Here is a 25297-nt window from a genome sequence, read left to right as displayed (position 1 = left end):
CCTGTGACGTCATACAGGGCTGCCAATACAAACAACATGGCGGTTACCACAGCAAGATATAGCGACATTAGCTCGGATTCAGACTCGGATTTCAGCGATTCAACAGATTACGTATGTATTGAAACAGATGGTTGGAGTATGGAGGCAGATAGCGAAAACGAAATTGAAGAAGAAACTGAAGCTATTGAGCGAATAGCTATTGACGCTATTCCGCCATAGCATGAATATACCTAATGAAGTGGCCCATAGCATGGCTGCCTTATTAGCATCGCCGGTAAAATGTGCGGACCAAACGATCAGGACTTTCGCATCTTGTGACACTGGAGCAACTTAAATCCGTCGATTGGTAAGTGTTTGTTTCGCATTAAATGTGGGTATCTAGTTTCAAATGTACATACAGCTAGCGTAAATACCATGTTAGCATCGATTAGCATAGCATGTTAGCATCGATTAGCTGGCAGTCATGCTGCGACAAAATATGTCTGATTAGCACATAAGTCAACATCATCAACAAAACTCACCTTTGTGATTTAGTTGACTTAATCATTGCAAATGCATCTGCAGGTTATCCATACATCTCTGTGCCATGTCTGTCTTAGCCTCGCCGGTAAAATGTGGAGACACTCTGGCACATTCAATGGGGGTCTGGCGGCAGATTTCTTGCCAGTGGTGCAACTTGAATCCCTCCCTGTTAGTGTTGTTACACCCTCCGACAACACACCGACGAGGCATGATGTCTCCAAGGTTCCAAAAAATAGTCAAAAAAACGGAAAATAATAGAGCTGAGTCCCGGTGTTTGTAATGTGTTGAAAGTGAAAATGGCGGCTGTATTACCTCGGTGACGTGACGTTCCGATGTCATTGCTACGAGATCGATAAGCAGAAAGGCATTTAATTTGCCAAAATTCACCCATTTAGAGTTCGGAAATCGGTTAAAAAAATATATGTCCTTTTTTCTGCAACATCAAGGTATTTTTTGACACTTGCATAGGTTTGGTGATAATGTTCCCCTTTAAGAGTTTTCTTCTTGAATCCAATAGTGTTTTCCACTTTCTTTATTAAAGTGCTACCTAGCACTCAAAACTTTATTTGGTCCAATGGTGGATTTCTTTTTTTGCAGTTGTACTCAATAAAAAAAAAGACAGACTTAGTCACCTATGCGTGTGCTCTTTAAGTATACATTCTACTGAAGGATACCATAGTTTGTTACGTACAACCGATTGGCCGTACAATAACCAATACAGTATACTGATAGGAAAAGTGGATCAGTACATGGTATACGTTTTGAAGTGTAGCTTTGGATTTCAGTCAGCACAAGCGACAAGGAACTATGTTTGAGTGCGGAAATCGTTTGTGGTTGTATATGTTGTTTCTGTGGGTGAGTCATATTTAAATGTCCATCATGCAGAAGAAGCAGAAAGGAGTGCTGCATGTCGAATGATCAAAAAAGACGTGGGAGCGACTTGTCTTACACAGAACACCTGAAGCTAGTTTATAGTCAAACTGCTGCTGCTGTGCTTTTCCGTATAATATCTGCAAGTACGAAACATGACACCACATGAACGGCATCAGGTGGGGCCTGAAGCTCTGTGTAAACCTCAAAGCTGCAAATTCATTTGGAGTGTGAATTGTGTCTGGAGGCGCTGTATGGGTAGCCCTGCCCCCTTGTAATGTGTTTTATGCTGCCAATAAGGTCACTGCATGAACACTGTTGCTTTATTATTAATTATTTATACCTAATTATAATGGACCAGCGTTTCTTAATAAGAGCCAACATAAACAGCAGATATAGGCGTCTGAATGTGTTGGAAGAGATCTGTTCTTATCATGTTTGCATTGGTTACAGAATCAGGATCAGATCTGAAATCAGCTTGCTAGTTGTGACCTTGCATACACAGTAATTATCATTATATGTATGGAATATAGAGTTGTTCCTATCAAAACATTTGAGATGTGGTGTATTTTTTATAGGGTCGTTAAAGGGGAACATTATCAGCAAACCTATGCAAGTGTCAATATATACCTTGATGTTGCAGAAAAAAGACCATGTATTTTTTTTAACCGATTTCCGAACTCTAAATGGGTGAATTTCGGCAAATTAAACACCTTTCTGTTTATCGTCTTTTAGCGATGACGTCAGAACGTGACGTCACCGAGGTAACACACCCGCCATCTTCATTTTCACATTACAAACACCGGGTATTTTCTGTTTTTTCGACTATTTTTTGGAACCTTGGAGACATCATGCCTCGTCGGTGTGTTGTCGGAGGGTGTAACAACACTAACAGGGAGGGATTCCAGTTGCACCACTGGCAAGAAATCTTGCCGCCAGACCCCTATTGAATGTACCAAACTGTCTTCACATTTGACCGGCGATGCTAAGACAGACATGGCACAGAGATGTATGGATAACCTGCAGATGCATTTGCAACGATGAAGTCAACGAAATCACAAAGGGGAGTTTTTTTGATGTTGTTGACTTATGTACTAATCAGACATATTTGGTCACGGCATGACTGCCAGCTAATCGATGCTAACATGCTATGCTAATCGATGCTAACATGCTATTTACGCTAGCTGTATGTACATTTGAAACTAGATACCCACATTTAATGCGAAACAAACACTTACCAATCGCCGGATTTAAGTTGCTCCAGTGTCACAAGATGCGAAAGTCCTGATCGTTTGGTCCGCACATTTTACCGGCGATGCTAATAAGGCAGCCATGCTATGGACCATTTCATTAGGTACACCCACGCTATGGCCGAATAGCGTCAATAGCTATTCGCTCAATAGCTTCAATTTCTTCTTCAATTTCGTTTTCGCTATCTGCCTCCATACTCCGACCATCTGTTTCGATACATGCGTAATCTGTTGAATCACCTAAGCCGCTGAAATCCGAGTCTGAATCTGAGCTAATGTCGCTATATCTTGCTGTGGTAACCGCCATGTTGTTTGTATTGGCAGCCCTGTATGACGTCACAGGGAAATGGATAGTGGTTTCGAAGATAGTGAAAATAAGGCACTTTAAAGCTTTATTTAAGGATATTCCGGGAGCGGTAAAATTTTGAAAAAAACTTCAAAAAATACAACAAGCCACTGGGAACTGATTTTTATTGTTTTTAACCCTTTTGAAATTATGACAATGTTCCCCTTTAATGTAAAGTAAAATAATTAGTGCTTTCAAATGATTATTTTTAAAATCAGATTAATCCCACTTTTGCATTTTAATCACAGGTTATACCCGCTTGCATTGTTTAAATTAACTTCGAAAAGACCCCAATATTTGGACACAAATACCATGTCATTGTGAAAATATCATGCAGGAACATTTTTAAAATGTCTTATTGAAGCCACATAATTTTTTCGCTTAAAACTTGATAAAAGTTTTATCTAAACTTCAGTCAGGGTTTACTAATTTATGGAAGTGAATTTGAAATTTTCTCCTCACTTGTCTTTCCACTGTAGTATTCCTGACCGGATTACTGACCGCATAGCAACTAGTGCCGCCTTTCAGGTAGCCGTCTGCTGGTAATGTAAAAGAGCAAGTATGGTCAAAATAAATTGCTTGTATGCATAACATTTTTTATCTGCATGTACACATGATTAATGGTGTAATTTTTTTGATTAATCACATGAGTTAAGTCACTATTTTTGACCGCCCTAAAATAATCAAACCCACATTGATAAAGAATATTACCAACAAGCTATGTGTTTTACACAGATATTATTTTCACAATTTTGTGAGTACTTTTAATGCCAAAACATGTTTTTCTCATTTGAAAAAAAAAAAGTAACTAAAGTGTTTTGTGAGATTTGGGATTTTTTGTCAAAAACTTTTAGAAACAAATAGTCCACCGGTTCCTTAAAAATAAAATAGAATATTCACAGAATGTTACATGTTTTTTGTCGGATAGCAGCAGTATATTTTTCTTCAAATAAATTGTAATAATTTTTCTCTGAGGTTGTGATTTATTGATAAACAGCAATAGGAATATATTCATAAAAATGAAATAAACAGTTTGACAATTAAAGGGTTTGTTTGCAAATTTTATGCAGCTGCCTGCAGGCCGCTAACTTTATAAAAGAGTTGTAAGCATTATATCCTGCCCCTCTCCGACTTTAAGCATGTGATTTACGCCTCATGTTACACACGCGCACACACAGTCATGTTTGCAATTTAACAAAGTTCATTGACTAACGTCAGCTATCATTGAATGTATATTCTGCCATAACAACAACTGCAAATTGCTGAAAAATTTTACTTAATATAATTAGTAGTCGTGAAAATACTGATTTACCAGTTGTGTGGTAACATAAGCTAAGTAGTGTTCTTGTTTATATTTCTTTTTATATTTTTAAGTTTAACTATTGTAAATTCCGGACTTTAAGCCGCTACTTTTTTCTCACGCTTTGAAGCCTCCAGTTTATCGAGCAGTGCGGCTTGTTAATGGATTTTCTTTCACTGACGGTCGTTTTGATTGATTAATTGAAACTTTTATTAGTAGATTGCACAGTTCAGTACATATTCCGTACAATTGACCACTAAAGGGTAACACCCGAATAAGTTTTTCAACTTGTTTTGGTCGGGGTCCACGTAATGCAAATAGTAAAAAAAAAACAGGAAAATTCACTAAAAATGTGTGTTATTATTTGTGCTATGACGCAATCAATTGGAAAAATTTGCTCAATGCATTGATTGATTGATTGATTGATACTTTTATTAGTAGATTGCACAGTACAGTACATATTCCGTACAATTGACCACTAAATGGTAACACCCGAATAAGTTTTTCAACTTGTTTAAGTCGGGGTCCACGTTAATCAATTCATGGGCTGCAGTGCTCTTCAGTTTACAGCTTTGAACCGGAAGTTCCGTCCCGAGTTTTCCATAGTGTTTTTACTGGAAAGGATTCTTCGTTCATCACTCCAAGCAACATATAACTAAAACTGTTTGTATTTGTCACATGGAGTGAAAAAAAAAGGAACTTAGACTCCAAAGGGTCAAAAGCACCTGGTATTTCTAGGCAGTCTCCCATCCAAGTACTAACCAGGCCAGACGCTGGTTAGCTTCGAGAACAGATAAGATTGGGGATGCTCAGGGTAATATGGGGATACAAAACTCATGATCAGACATGACAGAAAACTAAATCAGTTGGCATGGTAAGACAAACAAGGAAATGCAAAACAGAACTAAAATGTCCGAAAAACTAAACATAGCATGACCAGAACAAAACATGAACCATAGGCATGACAGTATTTATAAATCGTCCCATGTGTGATGTCTGTAGGAGTGTTTTCATGCACATTTGTTTGTGCTACTTAACATGAATTGATTAACGTGGACCCCGACTTAAACAAGTTGAAAAACTTATTCAGGTGTTACCATTTAGTGGTCAATCGTACAGAATATGTACTGAACTGTGCAGTCTACTAATAAAAGTATCAATCAATAGGGCTGGGCGTATCGATACCAAGTATCGATACTTGGTGAGTATCGGTATCGTATCTATATTGGCGTGATGGTATCGATACTTAACCAAATTAAGCAAAGCACTCTAATTTAAAAAAAAATGTGAGCGCAGCGCTCCTCACCACTCCACCCTCCTCCCTAGTGATGGGTCGCGAACGAGATTTAAAAACACTTTAAAAATTCATCTTCAACCCAAAATAAAATAAAATAAATACAATTAACATGACGCTTGGTGCGTTCGCGCACACACATCAGTATAATTCGCTCCGAGGTTCATTCGGACACGCACACACACACACGCGTGCGTTTCCAGTGCGACTTAATGTCTTGGTTGTAAATTGTAAAGTATTTTATTGCACTAAAATAACGATAAGAATTTTTCAGTTCTTTTGTTTTGTGTCCATTTTTACAACTGTTTAATAACTAGTGTTTTCTTTTTTACTTGAGTTCTTGTTTGTTGTGAGGCGACTAGCCAAGTTCAGTATTTGTTTTCACCTTATTTGCACTATTTACTTTATTGTAATTGACATTGTTACTTTTTTATTTGAGATTCTCAGTTCTTTGGTTTTGTGTTAATTTTTACAACTGTTTAATAACTGGTGTTTTCTTTTTTACTTAAGTTCTTGTGTGTTGAGGCGACTAGCCAAGTTCAGTATTTGTTTTCACCTTATTTGCACTATTTACTTTATTGTAATTGATATTAATTTTTTATTTGAGATTCTCAGTTCTTTGGTTTTGTGTTAATTTTTACAACTGTTCAATAACTAGAGTTTTGTTATTTACCTTAAGTGTTCGTGTGTTTTGAGGCGACAAGCCAGGTTCGGTAGTTGTTTGCACCTTATTTGCATTACTTTATTGCTATTGATATTACTTTTGTAATAAATAATTTATTTTTTGACTTAAATCGTTGTCCTGTATTGTATTATTACCATAATCAATTAATAAAGGCAAAAGTACAAATTTGTTTTTCAAAAGTATCAATATCCCGAAGTCCCGCCCCCATCAGATGACGACACTTCCGGTATCGGCGATACTGGCCGGTATCGGATCGTTATCGATACTCAAATTTGCGATATTGCCCACCCCTATCAATCAATCAATCAAAAAAACTTAATGTATTTAGGCAAGTGTTGTTAGTGTGAGCTAATATGGTCGAACGTTCAGTATGATTACCTTACATTTGTTTTGCATCGTTTCAGTTTCACATATTCCTCAGTAAATTCATCAAAACGTCACCGTGGAGTTTTTAAGTCTGTTTAGCTGATTGGAGAGCGAGTTTCCGTGGTTAGTGGGTCCAAGATGGTGACTTCTGTTTTATTTGATCAGCTGTTTCACTTCCCGCGTTACTGACACCGTTTGGAAACGTTTACGGTATGTAAATAACCATTTACAAAATCTTTCTGTGTAAATAACTCACTTCACAACGAGGCAGCTAATATATGGGAACCAAAATGTATTCCCAAAGAGTTGGTGGGTACAGCTATACTTGGGCGGGGCGTGGTTGGGGGTGTGGTTAAGAGGGTAGGAGTATATTTATATTATTCATATATTATATATGAATAATATATATTGTATATTTATTTATTATTATCATTGCTTATTGTGAGCAAACTGTGGTGCTGAATTTCCCCCAGGGATCAATAAAGTACATTTTATTCTATTCTATTCGGTTCTATTCTATATTTACCGCTAGATTCACCAGGTCAAGTATTTTATATTTATATATATATATATATAATAGATACTTGAATTTCAGTGTTCATTTATTTCCACATTTACACACACATAACACTCCTCTACTCATTGTTGATTTAAGGGTTGAATTGTCCGTCCTTGTTTTTCCAACCATATGCATGTACAGTAGATGGCAGTATTGTCCTGTTTAAGAGTGTCACAACATGTCTGCTTATGGCAGATGAACTGCTTTACCGTAGACGAAAACGGACTGCTGTTGTTGTTTGTTGTTGCCGTGCAGGGATGACGTTAAAGGCCTACTGAAAGCCACTACTACCGACCACGCAGTCTGATAGTTTATATATCAATGATGAAATATTAACATTGCAACACATGCCAATACGGCCTTTTTAGTTTACTAAATTGCAATTTTAAATTTCCCGGGAGTTTCTTGTAGAAAACCTCGCGGAATGATGACTCGTATGTGTGACGTCATGGACTGTTAGGAAATATTAGCGCTGCGCACACACACAGCTAAAAGTTGTCTGCTTTAACCGCATAATTACACAGTATTTTGGACATCTGTGTTGCTGAATCTTTTACAATTTGTTCAATTAATAATGGAGATGTCAAAGTAGAAAGATGGAGTTGGGATGCTTTAGCCTTTAGCCACACAAACACACGGTGATTCCTTGTTTAAAATTCCCGGAGGTGACGCTTTATTATGGATCAGAGCCGTCAAGCGAACATGGATCCCGACCACTTGTCAACCAGCAGTTTTTGGTGAGAAAATTGTGGTAAAAAGTCGCCACTTACCGGAGATCAGCTGAGCTTGTGCCGTCCATAATGCTGCCGTCGACTTCCATCAGACACTGGCCTCAAGACACCCGTGGACACACCCTTCCGACTATCAGGTACTATTTAATCTCACTAAAACACAAGCAACACATTAGAAAGATAAGGGATTTCCCAGAATTATCCTAGTAAATGTGTCTAAAACATCTGAATCCGTCCCAATGCAATCGCGTTTGTTTTTTTTTTAAATTGATTTTAATTTCAATTTTATTTTTTTCTAGTCCATCGCTATCCATCCATCCATCCATTTCCTACCGCTTATTCCCTTTCGGGGTCGCGGGGGGCGCTGGCGCCTATCTCAGCTACAATCGGGCGGAAGGCAGGGTACACCCTGGACAAGTCGCCACCTCATCGCAGGGCCAACACAGATAGACAGACAACATTCACACACTAGGGCCAATTTAGTGTTGCCAATCAACCTATCCCCAGGTGCATGTCTTTGGAAGTGGGAGGCAAACAGGAATCTTTCATCCTCGCTCAAATTAATGGGGAAATTGTCGTTTTCTCGGTCCGAATAGCTCTTATTGTTGGAGGCTCCTATTAAAAACAATGTGAGGATGTGAGGAGCCCTCAACGGGTGATGTCATCGTCTGCGACTTCCGGTAAAGGCAGTGCTTTTCTGTTAGCGACCAAAAGTTGCGAACTTTATCGTCGATGTTCTCTACTAAATCCTTTCAGCAAAAATATGGCAATATCGCATAAAATGGACCTGCTATCCCCGTTTAAATAAGAAAATCTCATTTCAGTTGGCCTTTAATGAAACTGCTTAATAATAAACCCACATAAGAAACCAAGAACTCGCTCTCGATCATTCTACAGTTATAACGTCATTGGGCAGACACGCTCTTTATACACGTCACTCAGGTCCGCATGGAGCTGGAGGGGGGCGTGGCCTCCAGCTCCGCATGATTTTCGGGAGAAAATTTGTCCCGGGAGTTTTTCGTGAGAGATGCTAAATTTCGGGAGTCTGACGGAAAATCCGGGAGGGTTGCCAAGTATGGGTACACCTTATATACCGGTACACAGAAAATATGGTAATTTGCAAACAAACTCTTTTATGCTCACACTGCCTCAGGTGGACAAATGTGGCATTGCAACACAACAAAGTATGTACCGCCACGCTATACACAATGGTTATGGACCAGGAATTATGGACACACCAATTAAAATACTATTTTTGACTGTCCAATGCCTCCCACACTAATTAAAAGAATTATTTATTACAGCGTAATGTAATCCACACTTCTTGTCTGTTGTAATGATGATCCATCCATCCATCCATTTTTCTACCGCTTATTCCCTTTCGGGGTCGCGGGGGGGTTGTCATGATGAATGATCATTTAATAACTTGTTGCAAATTGCGACACCGGGTGCCAGCATCTTACACCTAGTGTACATCACCATGTCTACGTTGTTATGTATGCTGTACTATATTCTGCTGCACAATAAATACTTCATTATCCATCCATCCATTTTCTACCGCTTATTCCCTTTTTGGGGTCGCGGGGGGCGCTGGCGCCTATCTCAGCTACAATCGGGCGGAAGGCGGGGCACACCCTGGACAAGTCGCCGCTTCATCGCAGTCAATACTTCATTATCACATGTTAATGAATTAGGGTGAATACAATGCTTTTTCTCTGACAAATATATCCTTTGGAGAAGCAGTGTCCACTGGGGAGGACGCTGCTTCTCAGGAGGTTATATTGTGGTTCTACAGACAAAGGACAACATCAACATAAACACTGTATGTTGCAAGAAACAAAGTAGTTTTTGTTCAACATGAAATAAGTATTGAAGTTGTCTTTATCACAAAATGTGTGGGGATAAAATTCCTTTTATGTCCTGCCGCCAAACATTTCAGATTATATGAACATTGTTTTATGGCTGATGATCACAACAACTTAGCAGCCACGGCAGATTTTATCTAGCCTTCCTAACACAACTTCAGATTCAATGGCGCCTTTTTCAGTTGTCATCTGACGGGCTGACAGCGCCTGCAGCGAGCAGACAGATCACAACCTTTTTCCACGTGCACAGCACAGCTTCCATTGCACTTTCACTGTCACGTGGTGTTGATGACCAACCCCAAGATGCACAGATGACAGGCTTGGAAAATGAAAACCTGGTAAAAATGTTCAAAAAATAAGGCAAGGAAAACACAAACCAGAAACCAGCCAACAGGGACAGGAGTCGGGATCCAGGGAATATCTCTCAGCTTCCAAAAAAAGGCAGTCCACAGCAAACATCAAACAATACTCCAGTCCTCACTGGAGGGCAAGGCAGGTTTAAATAATGTCTCTGATCAGTGCTCAGGCAGCAGGTGAGCGGGTGAAGACTAATCATAAGAAGGTGGAAATAATAAGTAACCATGGTAACTTAAACAAACAAGGGTGAACAAAAACAGGAACCGATGGAGTCTTAGATTGAATATAGAAAACATTATACAGACCACCGATCATGACAGAACCCCCCCCCAGATGTCCAAAACCAACTAAAACAAGATCAATAGTCATGGGAGGGCGGGAGAGTCAGGTGGCAGCGGCATGTAGAATGCCGCCGCACCTGACGAGGAGGAGGCTGGACTTGGACTTAGTGCTGGACTTGGAATTGGTGCTTGACTTGGACTTGGTGCTAGCCTTGGACTTGGTGCAGGTGGTCTAGCTGTGGGTTGCGGCTTGGCAGGCCGAAAGACGGGGGTTGGTGGTCGGGCTGGAGGTTGTTGCCTGGTTGGGTGCAGCTGGGTCACCCAGCTCCCGGCCCTAGCCCCCCCCCCCCCCTCATGGGACGAATCCAAGACGTCCCCAAAGACGGCCACAGACGACAGGGATGGGTGGGAGGGAGCTTGAAAGGAGTCAAAACATCTCCTCCATTCGGCCATCGTTGCCAGCATTCCTTCAACCCTCTCCGTTATAGATATCTCCGCGGGGTTCGTATTTGGCTGGAGTATTCTGTCACGTGGTGTTGGTGACGATGCAGATGCAGAGATGACAGACTTGGAAAATGAAAACATGGTTTTAATGTTTAAAAAATAAGGAAAGGAAAACAGAAACCAGCAAACAGGGACAGGAGTCGGGATCCAGGGAATATCTCTTAGCTTCCAAAAAAAAGGCAGTCCACAGCAAACATCAAACAATACTCCAGCCTTCCCTGGAGAGCAAGGCAGGTTTAAATAATGTCTCTGATTAGTGCTCAGGCAGCAGGTGAGCGGGTGAACACTAATCATAAGCAGGTGGACATAATAAGTAACCATGGTAACTAAAAGAAACAAGGGTGCACAAAAAACAGGAACCGAAGGAGTCTTAGATTGAAAATAAAAAACATTATACAGACCACCGATCATGACATTCACGCCTTGTGGTGGTGCCATTTTGCATCCTCCCACCCCCACCCAAATATGAAAGCTATTATTAAATTATATGAAATGTTTTCGTCTTCTTTTGCAGGCGCCGGAGAGTCGGGAAAGAGCACCATCGTCAAGCAGATGAAGTGAGTTTACCAAAGACATGTCCACAACCCTTTTTTTTTTTAATGTACAATAATTTGTGCTGTTTTTATCTTGACTTAGGTTCTATATAAAAATATGTCCATGTATAACATAAATATACTAGTTTTTTCCAACACAACAAAACCAGAAATACTCTTCATCTATACCAGTGGTAATCAAACTTTTTTCCCCAAGTACCATAATAACCACCAATAAAATATAGTAGTGTAGTAGGCCTAAGTATTCACTAAAACAAGGCAGGTGTTGATTTACACACCGTTTATACAGTAAAAATGTATTCAAATATAGGAAAATAAAACAGTGTACTTAAATTATGAATCAAATCTTTTGCATACCACTGGATGGAGCACGCATACCATATTTTGGTAATCACCGAGCTCAAAGAGGGGAAAATAACAGTAACTGTCCTAAAAAAAAATAATAAAGAAAAATGAAAAAAGAAAGATTGTGTGTTCGAAAAGGAGCAGGAAGAAGCAAGGCTTATAATATCCTGTTTCACCACTCGGATATATTAATCTGATTCTCGATCAACAATCAGCGTGATAAATAACAATAGTCAATACATTCTTATAAGATACATATCATATGTAATTACATCCACTTCTATGCACAGTAATGAACCCACTCCTCATGTCTTTGAATTGTGTATAAATATATTACAGGTTAAAATATTTTATAAACCTAAAATAATATTAATAATCTTGTATTTAACTCTAACAAAGTATGTGTATATATATATATATATATATGTATATGTTTTATTGTCATAATACAGGTGTAATAAAACAGTCTTAAATTAAAAAAAAAAAATTAGTAGCTAAAATAACATGTTCCTGTATTTCTGTTTACATCTAAATAATATGATCCGATATGATATCAGCAGGAATCATCCATACTTTTATTGTTTTGTAGTGTGAAACCTCAGAAAAAGTTTAATCAAGTGAAATTAGTTAAACAGAGAACAGTGTCAAGTATGAAAAACACTGAACTTGGGTTGTGGTTTAAGTTACAATATGATACATCATGTAATCCACATATTCTCATTTCTCTTAACAACACGTTTGAAAAGGAGTAGGAAGGAGAAAAGCTTATTTAATCCTACCCCTTTTTCAGTTAATAGCAATTAATAACACTTTTATTCATTTCCTGTTCTCATCTTGTAGCACAATTGACATGAATGAAACACATTTCATAATTTTAATGAGATTTGAAGTTCATTTTAATATTTTTTACTACACCCAAACATGTTTTCTTTGCCCTTTCGTTGTCTACTCCGTCTATTTGTATTTGTGTTTGTCTTTTTCTTTAACTGCTACAAAATAGCCTTAATTTAGTTGTACTGAATTTCAAAGATAATGTGTTTTTGTCAAATCATCTCTTTAATTTGTTAATTTTTTCTGTCGTTGTTAGTATCAGCTTCTGTGTATTTTCTCTTGAACAAAAAGCAAATGTGACGTCCGCAAACAATACTAACTATTGCGGCCTTTAAGCTGAATTGGAGTGGTAATAATAATAATTCATTTAAATTAACTTGATGACGCGATAACTTCAATGATGCATCCACGTTGGTTTCTGGATACTTTTTAATATGCTTTTGCTTTGGAGACTTTGTATTTGTAAGTAATATGTAACTATAATATGCAATATCATTCGATTAAGGACATTTAACTATGTTTGTCTAGCTTGTGTGCTTAGCTGTTGTGTAGCTACTAGCTCCTTTTAGCCTATAGCCTACCGTGTTTTTTTTTTTGTAAATGACTAAAATAGAAAAAAAGACCAACATTGTGTGCTTATTGGAGGACATTTAGCTCTTAACCTTCGTCTTGTGTTAGGGTCCGCACCGACCCGTTTTAGTTTTTAAATGCATAAAAACACCACATACATTTATTTTTTTGCATCAAAGCTTTTTGACTTTGTCAGGAACCTCTTTGTCAACAAAATAAATTAAAAAAAAAAAATGTTCACTAAATTATAAAATGCTCTTGTAGAAATTATGCCCTTGGTGTTGTTAGGGTCGGTTTCGACCCAGTTATAAAAATAAGATGATAAAGCAATGATAAGAGCCAAAACTGAACACACTGACAGCCAGCTCCTCTCCCAATCATGTGAGCTTTAGTGGATTCTCATTTTACCTTGTTGTCCTGTACAAAAACAAACAAAATACGGACACTAAAAGTGTCCCTTTTTACCACTCTGATTTTGTTTTTTATTAGTTTTGGAACTATTAATCTATTTCTCTTGGTTTCATTTGCTTGATTGGTTGTTTGTTTGATGTTGGATTTCTGTTGCTGAAAAAAATACTTTTTAGCCTTTTTCTTGAAGTAAATATATATGAGTCGAAATTGACCCGTAACACCATAGATGTTACTATAGTTAAAATTCTTAAAATGAAAAAATAAATAAAACACATTTATTTAAGAGATGTGTTTTAATACCCCTTAGTATTAGTTAGGTAACACAACAACCTTTTTTTTATGTATATGATTCTCTTGAGGTTCGTTTTACCATTTTTAAAAATTGAAATCGAGGGGTATACTGACAAAAAAAGGCCCAATGGCCCAAACCAAAAATATTAAAACCAATATTTTCAAGGATAAGGAAGCCTAACGAGGTAACCAAGAGGTGAGAAACAAATTGGATGATAGATCATTGTTTTTAGTGTATTTTACTGCCGATTTAAGACATGGGTCAAAACAGACCCGTTAACATAAGAGATAAGCTTATGTTAACACAAGAGGAAGGTTAACTGGCCTTCCAGCCTTGCAGGACTGCTTGTATCGGACATTATACATGCAAATCGATGTCATTTTGCAGATATCGAACCGATATCTGATATCACTATTGGATAGGGACACCCCTACATGTTACTGTGTACTAGTATATATACATTCTTATTGTTATTTATTTATTTATTTTTAAGTATCACACATTTATCAAACTAAAGTATAGTAACTATTTTTTTTAGGCCAACTTGGTTTATTTTCAAATTATTTTAGCCCCATTATCACATTTAATTGATGTTATCTTGTCCTGTCGATTGCTTTTTTCTTGTTTCTTATTGGCTAAAACTAACTTCATGACTTTATTGGTGGCAGTTAGAGCGCCTTGTCTTACTTTGAAATGCACTTAATGTGTTTAAATGGTGTTAAATGGAAGTTGGTGGATACAATTAAAAGTTAAAGTACCCATGATTGTCACACACACAGTAGGTGTGGCGAAATTATTCTTTGCATTTGACACAAGTACAAATGAAACAAAGCGAGTATTTGTAAAGCTTCACACTGTCAACGTCAATCAAATCTTCGCCTACTTTTTTGGCTAATTATTGGACCGTTTGGCGGAGAAGATGTGATTTTCACGCTTCTTCTCCACATTTGTCCATAAAAAACCCGATTATATCATGTTGCATGGAGGCTGTAGCAAAAACGTCATGCACCTTAAAGAACTCGCAGGGAGGACTTGAAGGAGTTGTGATGACGGCGGGTCAGAGGACTGATTCAATTCCGCTAGTAAAAGCGTAGCAAAAGCGAGTCAACGGAGGAGGAGAACGGGACAATCTGCGGCGAAGCTTGTCGCTCCAGGGAAACCAGAGACTTTTCCTTTCTCCTGACAGGATCATCCATGAGGCGGGCTACTCGGAAGAGGAGTGCAAGCAGTACAAGGCCGTGGTCTACAGCAACACCATCCAGTCCATCATCGCCATCATCCGAGCGATGGGCCGCCTTAAGATCGACTTTGGCGACACCGCCAGAGCTGTGAGTGAGATTCACATGCGTTTTGTTTGATGGAAAAATAACTGAATTATTCTTTTGAAAAAGCCATATGTTGCAAAAAAAGGTTACAATAATGCAGATAAATCTGGGGAGCCTCACTCCATCCATATTTGTACACGTACTTTCAAATCCATCTTTTACTTTATCACTAAATCATGTTGCAATTTCTACTACTTGTTTCTCTTAGCAAGCTAGTAATTGCGCCATCTGCTGGTTGCGTTTACATCCCTTTTACCTCAGATACGGTTGTTCAATACATTCGTCCGACAGTAGAGCTTTTAATACTATCGTTACATCGTGACAATGCATGCTAATGACACATTCTAGCTGTGTCCCGCAAATTTGACAGCGACAAACAAAAAAAGGCGTCCTCAACGCAATTTAGCGTCCTCGCTAGCGGGCTAGAGGCTAAGGTCCCTAACGTCTAAACCGTTTCTTAAAGGCCTACCGAAAGCCACTACTACCAACCACGCAGTCTGATAGTTTATATATCAATGATGAAATATTAACATTGCAACACATGCCAATACGGCCGGGTTAGTTTACTTAATTGCAATTTTAAATTTTGCGGCGAAGTATCCTGCTGAAACGTCGCGGTCTGATGACGCCTGCATGTGACATCATGCATTGTAGAGGACATTTTGTTCCAGCACCGTTCCCAGCTATAACTCGTCTGTTTTCATCACATAATTCCATAGTATTCTGGACATCTGTGTTGCTGCAGCTATTGCTATTTGTTCAATGAAAAATAGAGACGTCAAAGAAGAAAGCTGTAGGTGGGAAGCGGTGTATTGCGGCCGCCTTTAGCAACACAAACACAGCCGGTGTTTGATTGTTTACATTCCCGAAAGATGACGGTGAAGCTTTACTATGGAACAGAGCGGTCAAGCGAACACGGTTGGATTGGACCACACACACAAATTACAGTGTATTATGCAGCGATCATTTCGAAAGATCGTGTTTCGAATAGGGTCCCTTGCTAAGGGCATTGATGGGCAACGTCACCACCCGTCGACTGGTGCTGAAGAAAGGTGCGGGGCCGACCTTCAGGTTGTACAGGGACGACCATATAATCTCACTAAAACACTAGTAACACAATAAGCAGATAAGGGATTTTCCAGAATTATCCTAGTAAATTTGTCTAATAACATCTGAATCGCTCCCACTATATAGTCTTTTTTTTTTTTCTAGTCCTTTACTCTCACTTTCCTCATCCACAAATCTTTCATCCTCACTCAAATTAATGGGGAAATCGTCGCTTTCTCGGTCCGAATTGCTCTCGCTGCTGGTGGCCATGAATGTAAACAATGTGAGGACGTGAGGAGCTCCACAACCCGTGACATCACGCGCATATCGTCTGCTACTTCCAGTACAGGCAAGGCTTGTTTATCAGCACCAAAAGTTGCGAACTTTATCGGCGATGTTCTCTACTAAATACTTTCAGCAAAAATATGGCAATATCGCGAAATGATCAAGTATGACACATAGAATGGACCTGCTATCCCCGTTTGAATAAGAAAATCTCATTTCAGTAGGCCTTTTGATAGTAGCATTATCACTGGAAGGCAAGGATTAGCTAAACATGTTACACTACACACCATAGGATGATACAAAAAAGCATAGCATATCTCTAAGATAGCACTCTTGAATGTAAACAAGGGGGACGGAGCAAATACAAATATCGACAGTAGCAAACCAAGTTTACTAACTATTATGTTAGATCCACTATGGACTGGACTTTCACAATATCATGTTAGACCCACTTGACGTCCATTGCATCCGGTCTCCCCTGGGGGGGGGGGGTCACACATCTGTCGTCCTCTCCAAGGTTTCTCATAGTCATTCCTTGCCCTTAAGTGGGCTCTGAACCGAGGATGTCGTTGTGGCTTGTGCAGCCCTCTGAGACACTTGTGATTTAGGGCTATATAAATAAACATTGATTGATTGATTGAAGTACAGTGTCAGTATATGGTGTATAGCAAGTAAATAAAAAAATAGTTTTGCCAAATAACACAACTGGAAATGACTTATGTTACTGCATATGGCCACAGCTAAATTAGGAGCCTTCTCAACCCATTTTGAAATGGTTCCATTATCATTTCTAAACCAAATAATATATTGTGATATACATCGCCTTATCTCTCATGCCTGCCTCCAGATTGTCAGGGCCCAGCAGGGCGTAAATTTTCCAATTAGAAGCGTTTGTTTCTCTTAAGCAGGCAAGATAATTCTGAATTGTTTTTTTTGTTTTTTGTTACTTAGAGAGTGAGAAAGTGGAAATTGATATATTAACACAACACAGCAGCAACACAACCAATGTTGTAATCACGTTAAGGAGCAAACTGCTGAATCAGCACTAATAGCGCAGATGAGGTAATTAACTTCTACACCAACAGCTGAGTAGCAACAATTTCAAGGTCAAGGTTTCTTTAATGGGACTCGGGGGTAAAATAGTTGTGCAGACATTTGTAATTCAGCAGCAAGACAGAATAAAACAAGCAAACACAAATCATATAGAACAGGGGTGCCCACACTTTTTCTGCAGGCGAGCTACTTTTCAATTGACCAACTCGAGGGGATCTACCTCATTTATATATATAATTTATATTTATTTATTTATGAAAGAGACATTTTTGTAAACAGGTTAAATGTGTTTAATGATAATACAAGCATGTGTAACACATATAGATGTATTTCTTTCACAAAGACAAGAATATAAGTTGGTGTATTACCTGATTCTGATGACTTGCATTGATTGGAATCAGACAGTGGTGCCGATAACGTCCACATTTTTCATTGGAGGAGAAAACAAGTCCTCTTTTCTGTACAATACAGATGAAAGTGGTTGGTTTTTGGCATCTAATTCATCCAGCTTCCATACACTTTACAAGAAAAACATTGGCGGCAAATTCCGTAGCTTGCTTGATTGACATTCACGGCACCCGAGGGTCTTGTGAGATGACGCTGGCTGCTGCAAGATCATTATTATGAAAATATGACCGAGAGGAAGGCGAGAAACACTTTTTATTTCAACAGACTTTCGCGCCGTCCCTTCCGTCAAAACTCTAAAGGCCGACTGCACATTTCCTATCTTCACAATAAAAGCCCTGCTTCATGCTGCCTGCGCTAACAAAATAAGAGTCTCGGAAAGCTGGCGTGCACAAGTGATGTGTACGCCAGCTTTCTGAGGGATCGCTTGTGCACGCCAGTTTTCCAAGACTCTGTATTTAGTTAGCGCAGGCAGCATGAAGCAGGGCTTTTATTGTGAAGATAGGAAATGTGCAGTCGGCCTTTAGAGTTTTGACGGAATGTACGGCGCGAGAGTCTGTTGAAATAAAAAGTGTTTCTCGCCTTCCTCTCGGTCATATTTTCATAATAATGATCTTGCAGCAGCCAGCGTCATCTCACAAGACCCTCCGGTACCGTGAATGTCATTTAAGTGACGTCTTGGTGAAGATTGATGATCACTAATTTTTAGGTCTATTTTTTTTAAAAGCCTGGCTGGAGATCGACTGACACACCCCCCGCGGTCGACTGGTAGCTCGCGATCGACGTAATGGGCACCCCTGATATAGAACATATAAACATAAAAAAAAACCACAAACGATCAACAGTATACAGGCATACTGTAGAACAGGGGTCTCAAACTGACTTTACCTGGGGGCCACTTGATGCAGAGTCTGGGTGAGGTTGGGCCGCAAGAAAAGATTTCTTAAAAAAAAAAGGTTGCATACTCCTCAGCATGTCTAGTTGTATTGTAACGTTTCAAATTGTGCAAATAAGACACGCAGGGGTGCCTCTGTGCTCAACAAAGAAATATTGCATCGCCCACTTTTCCTGGAATTGTCTTTGCACATCACAAACCCTTTTCTTCACTGCAGGCTTTGAAAAAAGATATGTTTGGGATCGTGGGATATATTTGTATTTAGCCGACGCATGGAGAATAATGTTATATCCGCAATGTGTGTTGTTCCACTTTTCCTCCCTACAGCAACACGGCAGTCGGCGGATAATAGCGGGGAAATCACTCGATTGCGAGCGCAAAAAAGTGATGGCTCCCTGAGTGTTATCCGGCGTCATATAGAAATATATGTCGTGTTCATCGTGTGAGGCAATGCAAATTAAACAATAAAAAAAAACAAATAACGGTTTGAATTGGTCCAGGTTATCTTTGACTCTTATTACTGACGGATAGGTGTTGTGGTGTGACTGCAGCCAGGCACGTCAGAAAAGCCTCGTCTCCATAGCAACGTTTCTGTCGCTTTCACTCATTTGCCGCTTTTCCACAAATGCAGAGGTAGGCAACCCAGAACGTTGAAAGAGCCCTTTTGAAGTTAAAGTTAAAGTACCAATGATTGTCACACACATACTAGATGTGGCGAAATTATTCTCTGCATTTGACCCATCACCCTTGATCACCCCTTGGGAGGTGAGGGGAGCAGTGGGCAGCAGTGGTGCCACGGCCGGGAATCATTTATGGTGATTTCACCCCCAATTCCAACCCAAATGGGTCCCATTTTTATAGTCTTTGGTATGACTCGGCCGGGATTTGAGTTTACAGTTACGGTAGCACAATCACAATTAGCCCCGAACGGGCTAACATCACGACTAACGCGTTACACGTCAGATTAGCCCAGCGACTCTCTGTCAGAGTATCAGCGCTGGGGTCTGGTGCACTACAGTCTTGTATTGTCGCTCGGTCCTTCGGCGGAGTGCTTCGGAAGCTACTGGACCGCTCGTCTCCTGTTTACAGCAGCACCGGGGAAGAGCGAGCAGGCGGGCGAGCGAAGGAAGAAGACTGCGTGCGGGTGTAGTGGAAAAGCGGCAAAACATTTCTCTGCTTGCATCACGCAAGTGAGCCATATACCACACCGTGATTGGTAGATTCCTTCAGCTCCACACAGAACGCTGTCAAGCGCCATTCATATAAAACTTGCGGGCCGCACTAGCATTAAACTTTCATATTAAGGTGGGGGCCGTAAAATAACATCTCGCGGGCCGCAATTTGTGTTTGAGACCCCTGCTGTAGAACAATACAAATGTAATACTTAATAAACCAATAAAATCATAGGGATTTAAGTGTGATGGCAAAATAAATAAATACAATCACCATGTGATAGCTTTATTTAAGCATGTGATTGCAGCAGGTACAAACGTATTCTTATATCGTTTTTTTTACAAGGAGGAACAACGAACCGCCGACCAGAGCGAAGGAGCTGGAATTCACTGTGGAAAGGATTTTAAAGCTCAGACAGAGCTACATAAATCCAGTGGATGTTACTTCCAATACCGCGCCTGTTATCTTGTGGAGTTAAAATAAGCTACATAAAAAGGTAGCCTCCATCTCTTAAGTATATGCGACTATAAGGATGTTTTAGTACAGGCGCGTCCAAACTAGGCATCTTCAATATGCGAGACGATGTCTTCAGTTTGGCCCACGACACGGCACAAGTTCATTAAGCAATATGGCTGGCAGCGATGTATAGCCAGCGGTCTAATAGCTGCCATTTTGTTGCCATCGGGGACCAACAAAAGTAATTCAACCATTAATAATCACAGCATTTACTTATATGCCACAATCCAAACAACCTTCCCTCGTCATGATGCAGGGAAAAAAAAATCAACCAGAAAAAAATATAAAAAGACATGGTCACACAACACAATCTGCTTATTAAACATTTTGTATGTTTTAAAAAATAAAACATCCAATCAACATTGAACATTTTTTTCTAAATTACACCCATTTAAATCCATTACAAGGGATGATGGAAAACATTGTCTCCACACTTATCCATGCTTGGCGCACTTTATGCTGCTTGATATTTCTAGTTGATTAAAAAAGCTTAAGGAAGTTGTCACGGAAGTAAACAAAGTAGGAGTTGAATTTTCACATTCTCCTAATATTTAGTTATAATAATTATTCATTATATTCCAAAGACATGCACCTGGGGATAGGTTGATTGGCAACACTAAATGGTCCCTAGTGTGTGAATGTTGTCTGTCTATCTGTTGGCCCTGCGATGAGGTGGCGACTTGTCCAGGGTGTACCCTGCCTTCCGCCCGATTGTAGCTGAGATAGGCGCCAGCGCCCCCCGTGACCCCAAAAGGGAATAAGCGGTAGAGAATGGATGGATGGATGGATATCCATTACATTATTATAATATGTACTTATATATATGTATAGGCTATAAATATATATATATACAATATATACACACACACACACAGTCACTATATAAGTAGTCGGCTTTCGGTAAGCCCACTGCGCCCTCCGGTCAAAAAGTTTGGACACCCCTTTCTCAGTACCTTTATCAGGAGTGTTGATGGATGATGCCTCCAACAGGACGATGCGCGGCAGCTATTCGTGCTGGCAGGGTCCGCTGAGGAGGGCTTCATGACCGCCGAGCTGGCGGGCGTCATCAAGCGGCTGTGGAAGGACGGTGGCGTCCAGGCGTGCTTCAGCCGCTCACGGGAGTACCAGCTCAACGACTCTGCCGCATAGTAAGTCACTTCCGGTGCACTAGTTGGCCACTTTTTAGGTATACATTCAAGTGTTGACAGACTTTTAATGACTTTTTAAACATTAAAAACAACGGCAAATCTAGCATCTGTTTCTGGCATTAATATAGAATGTTCCTTGTGTTTAGAGAGACTCTACTTCTGTCCCTCGAAGTCCTTGACTAATGAGGCTGAAGCGAGCATGACACACTAGTTGGACTTTCTCTTCTTAAAAGCTCACACTGTCTTCTTAATATTTGCACATTTTCTAGATGGCTTTCTGCGCGGGTATATCTGCAATATATTAATATATAATATAATAAATCATTACAATTTTTTTTTTCAAAAACTTGACAGCAACAATATTGATACGGTGTTGTGTTTCGGATGTGGTCAGATTGTGCAGGTTTACCTAATGAAGTGCCTTTACATCAGGGGTCACCAACCTTTTTGAAACAGAGAGCTACTTCTTGGGTACTGATTATTGCTAAGGGCTACCAGTTTGATACACACTTTAAAAAATTGTCAAAAAATAGCCAATTTGCTCAATATACCTTTAATAAATAAATCCATATATATATATATATATATATATATATATATATATATATGGGTATTTTTGCCTGTCATTCCGTCGTACATTTTTCCTTTTACGGAAGGTTTTTTGTAGAGAATAAATGATGAAAAAAAACACTTAATTGAACGGTTTAAAAGAGGAGAAAACAGGGAAAAAAAGAAAATTTAATTTTGAAACATAGTTTATCTTCAATTTCGACTCTTTAAAATTCAAAATTCAGCCAAAAAAAAGAAGACAAAAACTACCTAATTCAAATCTTTATGAAAAAATATAAAAAATAATTTATGGAACATCATTAGTCATTTTTCCTTATTAAGATTAATTTTAGAATCTTGATGACATGTTTTAAATCCAATCTGCATTGTGTTAGAATATATAACAAATTGGACCAAGCTATATTTCTAACTAAGACAAATCATTATTTCTTCTAGATTTTCCAGAACAAATATTTTAAAAGAAATTCAAAAGACTTTGAAATTAGATTTAAATTTGATTTTGAAGATTTTCTAGTTTTGCCAAAATATTTTTTTTGAATTTTATTCATAATAAGTTTGAAGAAATATTTCACAAATATTCTTCGTGGAAAAAACAGAAGCTAAAATGAAGAATTAAATTAAAAAAAAATTGATTACTCCTTACAATAAAAAAAATACATTTACTTGAACATTGATTTAAATTGTCAGGAAAGAAGAGGAAGGAATTTAAAAGGTAAAAAGGTATATGTGTTTAAAAATCCTAAAATGATTTTTAAGGTTGTATTTTTTCTCTAAAACTGTCTTTCTGAAAGTTATAAGAAGCAAAGTAAAAAAATGAATTAATTTATTTAAACAAGTGAAGACCCATCCATCCATCCATTTTCTACCGCTTATTCCCTTTCGGGGTAGCGGGGGGCGCTGGCGCCTATCTCAGCTACAATCGGGCGGAAGGCAGGGTACACCCTGGACAAGTCGCCACCTCATCGCAGGGCCAACACAGATAGACAGACAACATTCACACACTAGGGCCAATTTAGTGTTGCCAATCAACTTATCCCCAGGTGCATGTCTTTGGAAGTGGGAGGAAGCCGGAGTACCCGGAGGGAACCCACGCATTCACGGGGAGAACATGCAAACTCCACACAGAAAGATCCCGAGCCTGGATTCGAACCCAGGACTGCAGGAACTTCGTATTGTGAGGCAGACGCACTAAACCCTCTGCCACCGTGAAGTGAAGACCAAGTCTTTAAAATATTTTCTTGGATTCTCAAATTCTATTTGAGTTTTGCCTCTCTTAGAATTAAAAAATGTCGAGCAACGCGGGACCAGCTTGCTAGTAAATAAATAGAATTTATAAAATAGAGGCAGCTCACTGGTAAGTGCTGCTATTTGAGCTATTTTTAGAACAGGCCAGCGGGCGACTCATCTGGTCCTCACGGGCTACCTGGTGCCCGCGGGCACCGCGTTGGTGACCCCTGCCTTACATTCTTCCTGGAGAGTGATCTCCCACTTTTGCCAACAAGATTCCAGCATAGCTGTCAGAGGGATGTTGGCCTGTTGTTCCAGCGTCTGAGCCCTGGTGTGTTGTGCAAGTGCAGAGCAGCTGATAACAAGGCAGCGCTTGTGTGCTCTGTTTGGTGTTTTCATTGCGCCTTTTAACACGCCTGCTGCACAACCAACAACAGCTTGCCTGTCAGGAGACAGACATTTTTCTCCAAAAAATGATTAAATGAAAAGCAAATGACCAAAATAAATAAATACAACATTTTATTATATTTTTGTCCTGTCTTGACCTCAAAGAGTTCATATTCAAGCCTGAGCGCGTCTTTTATTTTACCAGCTACCTGAACGACCTGGATCGGATCTCACAGGGAACCTACATCCCCACGCAGCAGGATGTGCTGAGGACCCGGGTCAAGACCACAGGCATCGTGGAGACCCACTTTACTTTCAAAGACCTGCACTTCAAGTGAGCACCATCTTGGACATTTCTTTGAATTCCTGTCAGTGACTTGTTGGCTGGGCTTCACGGTGGCAGAGGGGTTAGTGCGTCTGCCTCACAATACGAAGGTCCTGCAGTCCTGGGTTCAAATCCAGGCTCGGGATCTTTCTGTGTGGAGTTTGCATGTTCTCCCCGTGAATGCGTGGGTTCCCTCCGGGTACTCCGGCTTCCTCCCACTTCCAAAGACATGCACCTGGGGATAGGTTGATTGGCAACACTAAATTGGCCCTAGTGTGTGAATGTGAGTGTGAATGTTGTCTGTCTATCTGTGTTGGCCCTGCGATGAGGTGGCGACTTGTCCAGGGTGTACCCCGCCTTCCGCCCGATTGTAGCTGAGATAGGCGCCAGCGCCCCCCGCGGCCCCAAAAGGGAATAAGCGGTAGAAAATGGATGGATGGATGGACTTGTTGGCTCTCAGAAAATCCCTTTTTTTGTTTCTGTGCTAGCACTGACACAATTAAGGAAGTTTGTCAGCATCAGCTGTGATGACTCACTTGTGGTCTAATAATGAACTTAGGCAGGAAGTGTGTGGGGGTGGAGGGGCGTGGCCGGAGATGGTGTCACTGTAGATGCACTTTGCAAGCATCATCCACTTTGCTGTTGTTGGCACTTATTGTGTACTATTAGATGTAGTAGATTTTATTTACTGTTTTGTTTCTTTTTTTTTCAATTGAATTTATATTTTTTTCTGCAACATTTGTTAAAATGGTTATGTCTTAAAATGTACCGATTTTATATTTATTTTATTTATAAACTCTATAAGCCAAACGGACTGACGACTGCCTTTTCCTGAAATGACATTATTTTGGTTTATTAAGTTAAAGTTAAAGTACAAACCCTGTTTCCATATGAGTTGGGAAATTGTGTTGGATGTAAATATAAACATAATACAATGATTTGCAAATCATTTTCAACCCATATTCAGTTAAATATGCTACAAAGACAACATATTTGATGTTCAAACTG

At 39.5% G+C, this 25297-nt stretch overlaps 1 protein-coding gene across 2 annotated transcripts in view; it reads left to right on the top strand.

Annotated features, from left to right (window-relative positions):
* Positions 1–25297, top strand: part of gnai1 (guanine nucleotide binding protein (G protein), alpha inhibiting activity polypeptide 1) — a 48602-nt gene that overhangs the window by 15942 nt on the left and 7363 nt on the right. For both annotated transcript variants that reach the window (XM_061911989.1, XM_061911990.1), the window contains exons 2-5: positions 11445–11487; positions 15120–15261; positions 21623–21780; positions 24170–24298. In XM_061911989.1, coding sequence (XP_061767973.1) covers positions 11445–11487; positions 15120–15261; positions 21623–21780; positions 24170–24298 — 472 coding nt within the window. The remainder of the gene's footprint in view (positions 1–11444; positions 11488–15119; positions 15262–21622; positions 21781–24169; positions 24299–25297) is intronic.

The sequence above is a fragment of the Nerophis ophidion genome, linkage group LG10 (genome assembly GCF_033978795.1).
Source record: "Nerophis ophidion isolate RoL-2023_Sa linkage group LG10, RoL_Noph_v1.0, whole genome shotgun sequence".
Taxonomy (NCBI): domain Eukaryota; kingdom Metazoa; phylum Chordata; class Actinopteri; order Syngnathiformes; family Syngnathidae; genus Nerophis; species Nerophis ophidion.
This window is presented reverse-complemented; position numbering and strand designations above follow the sequence as displayed.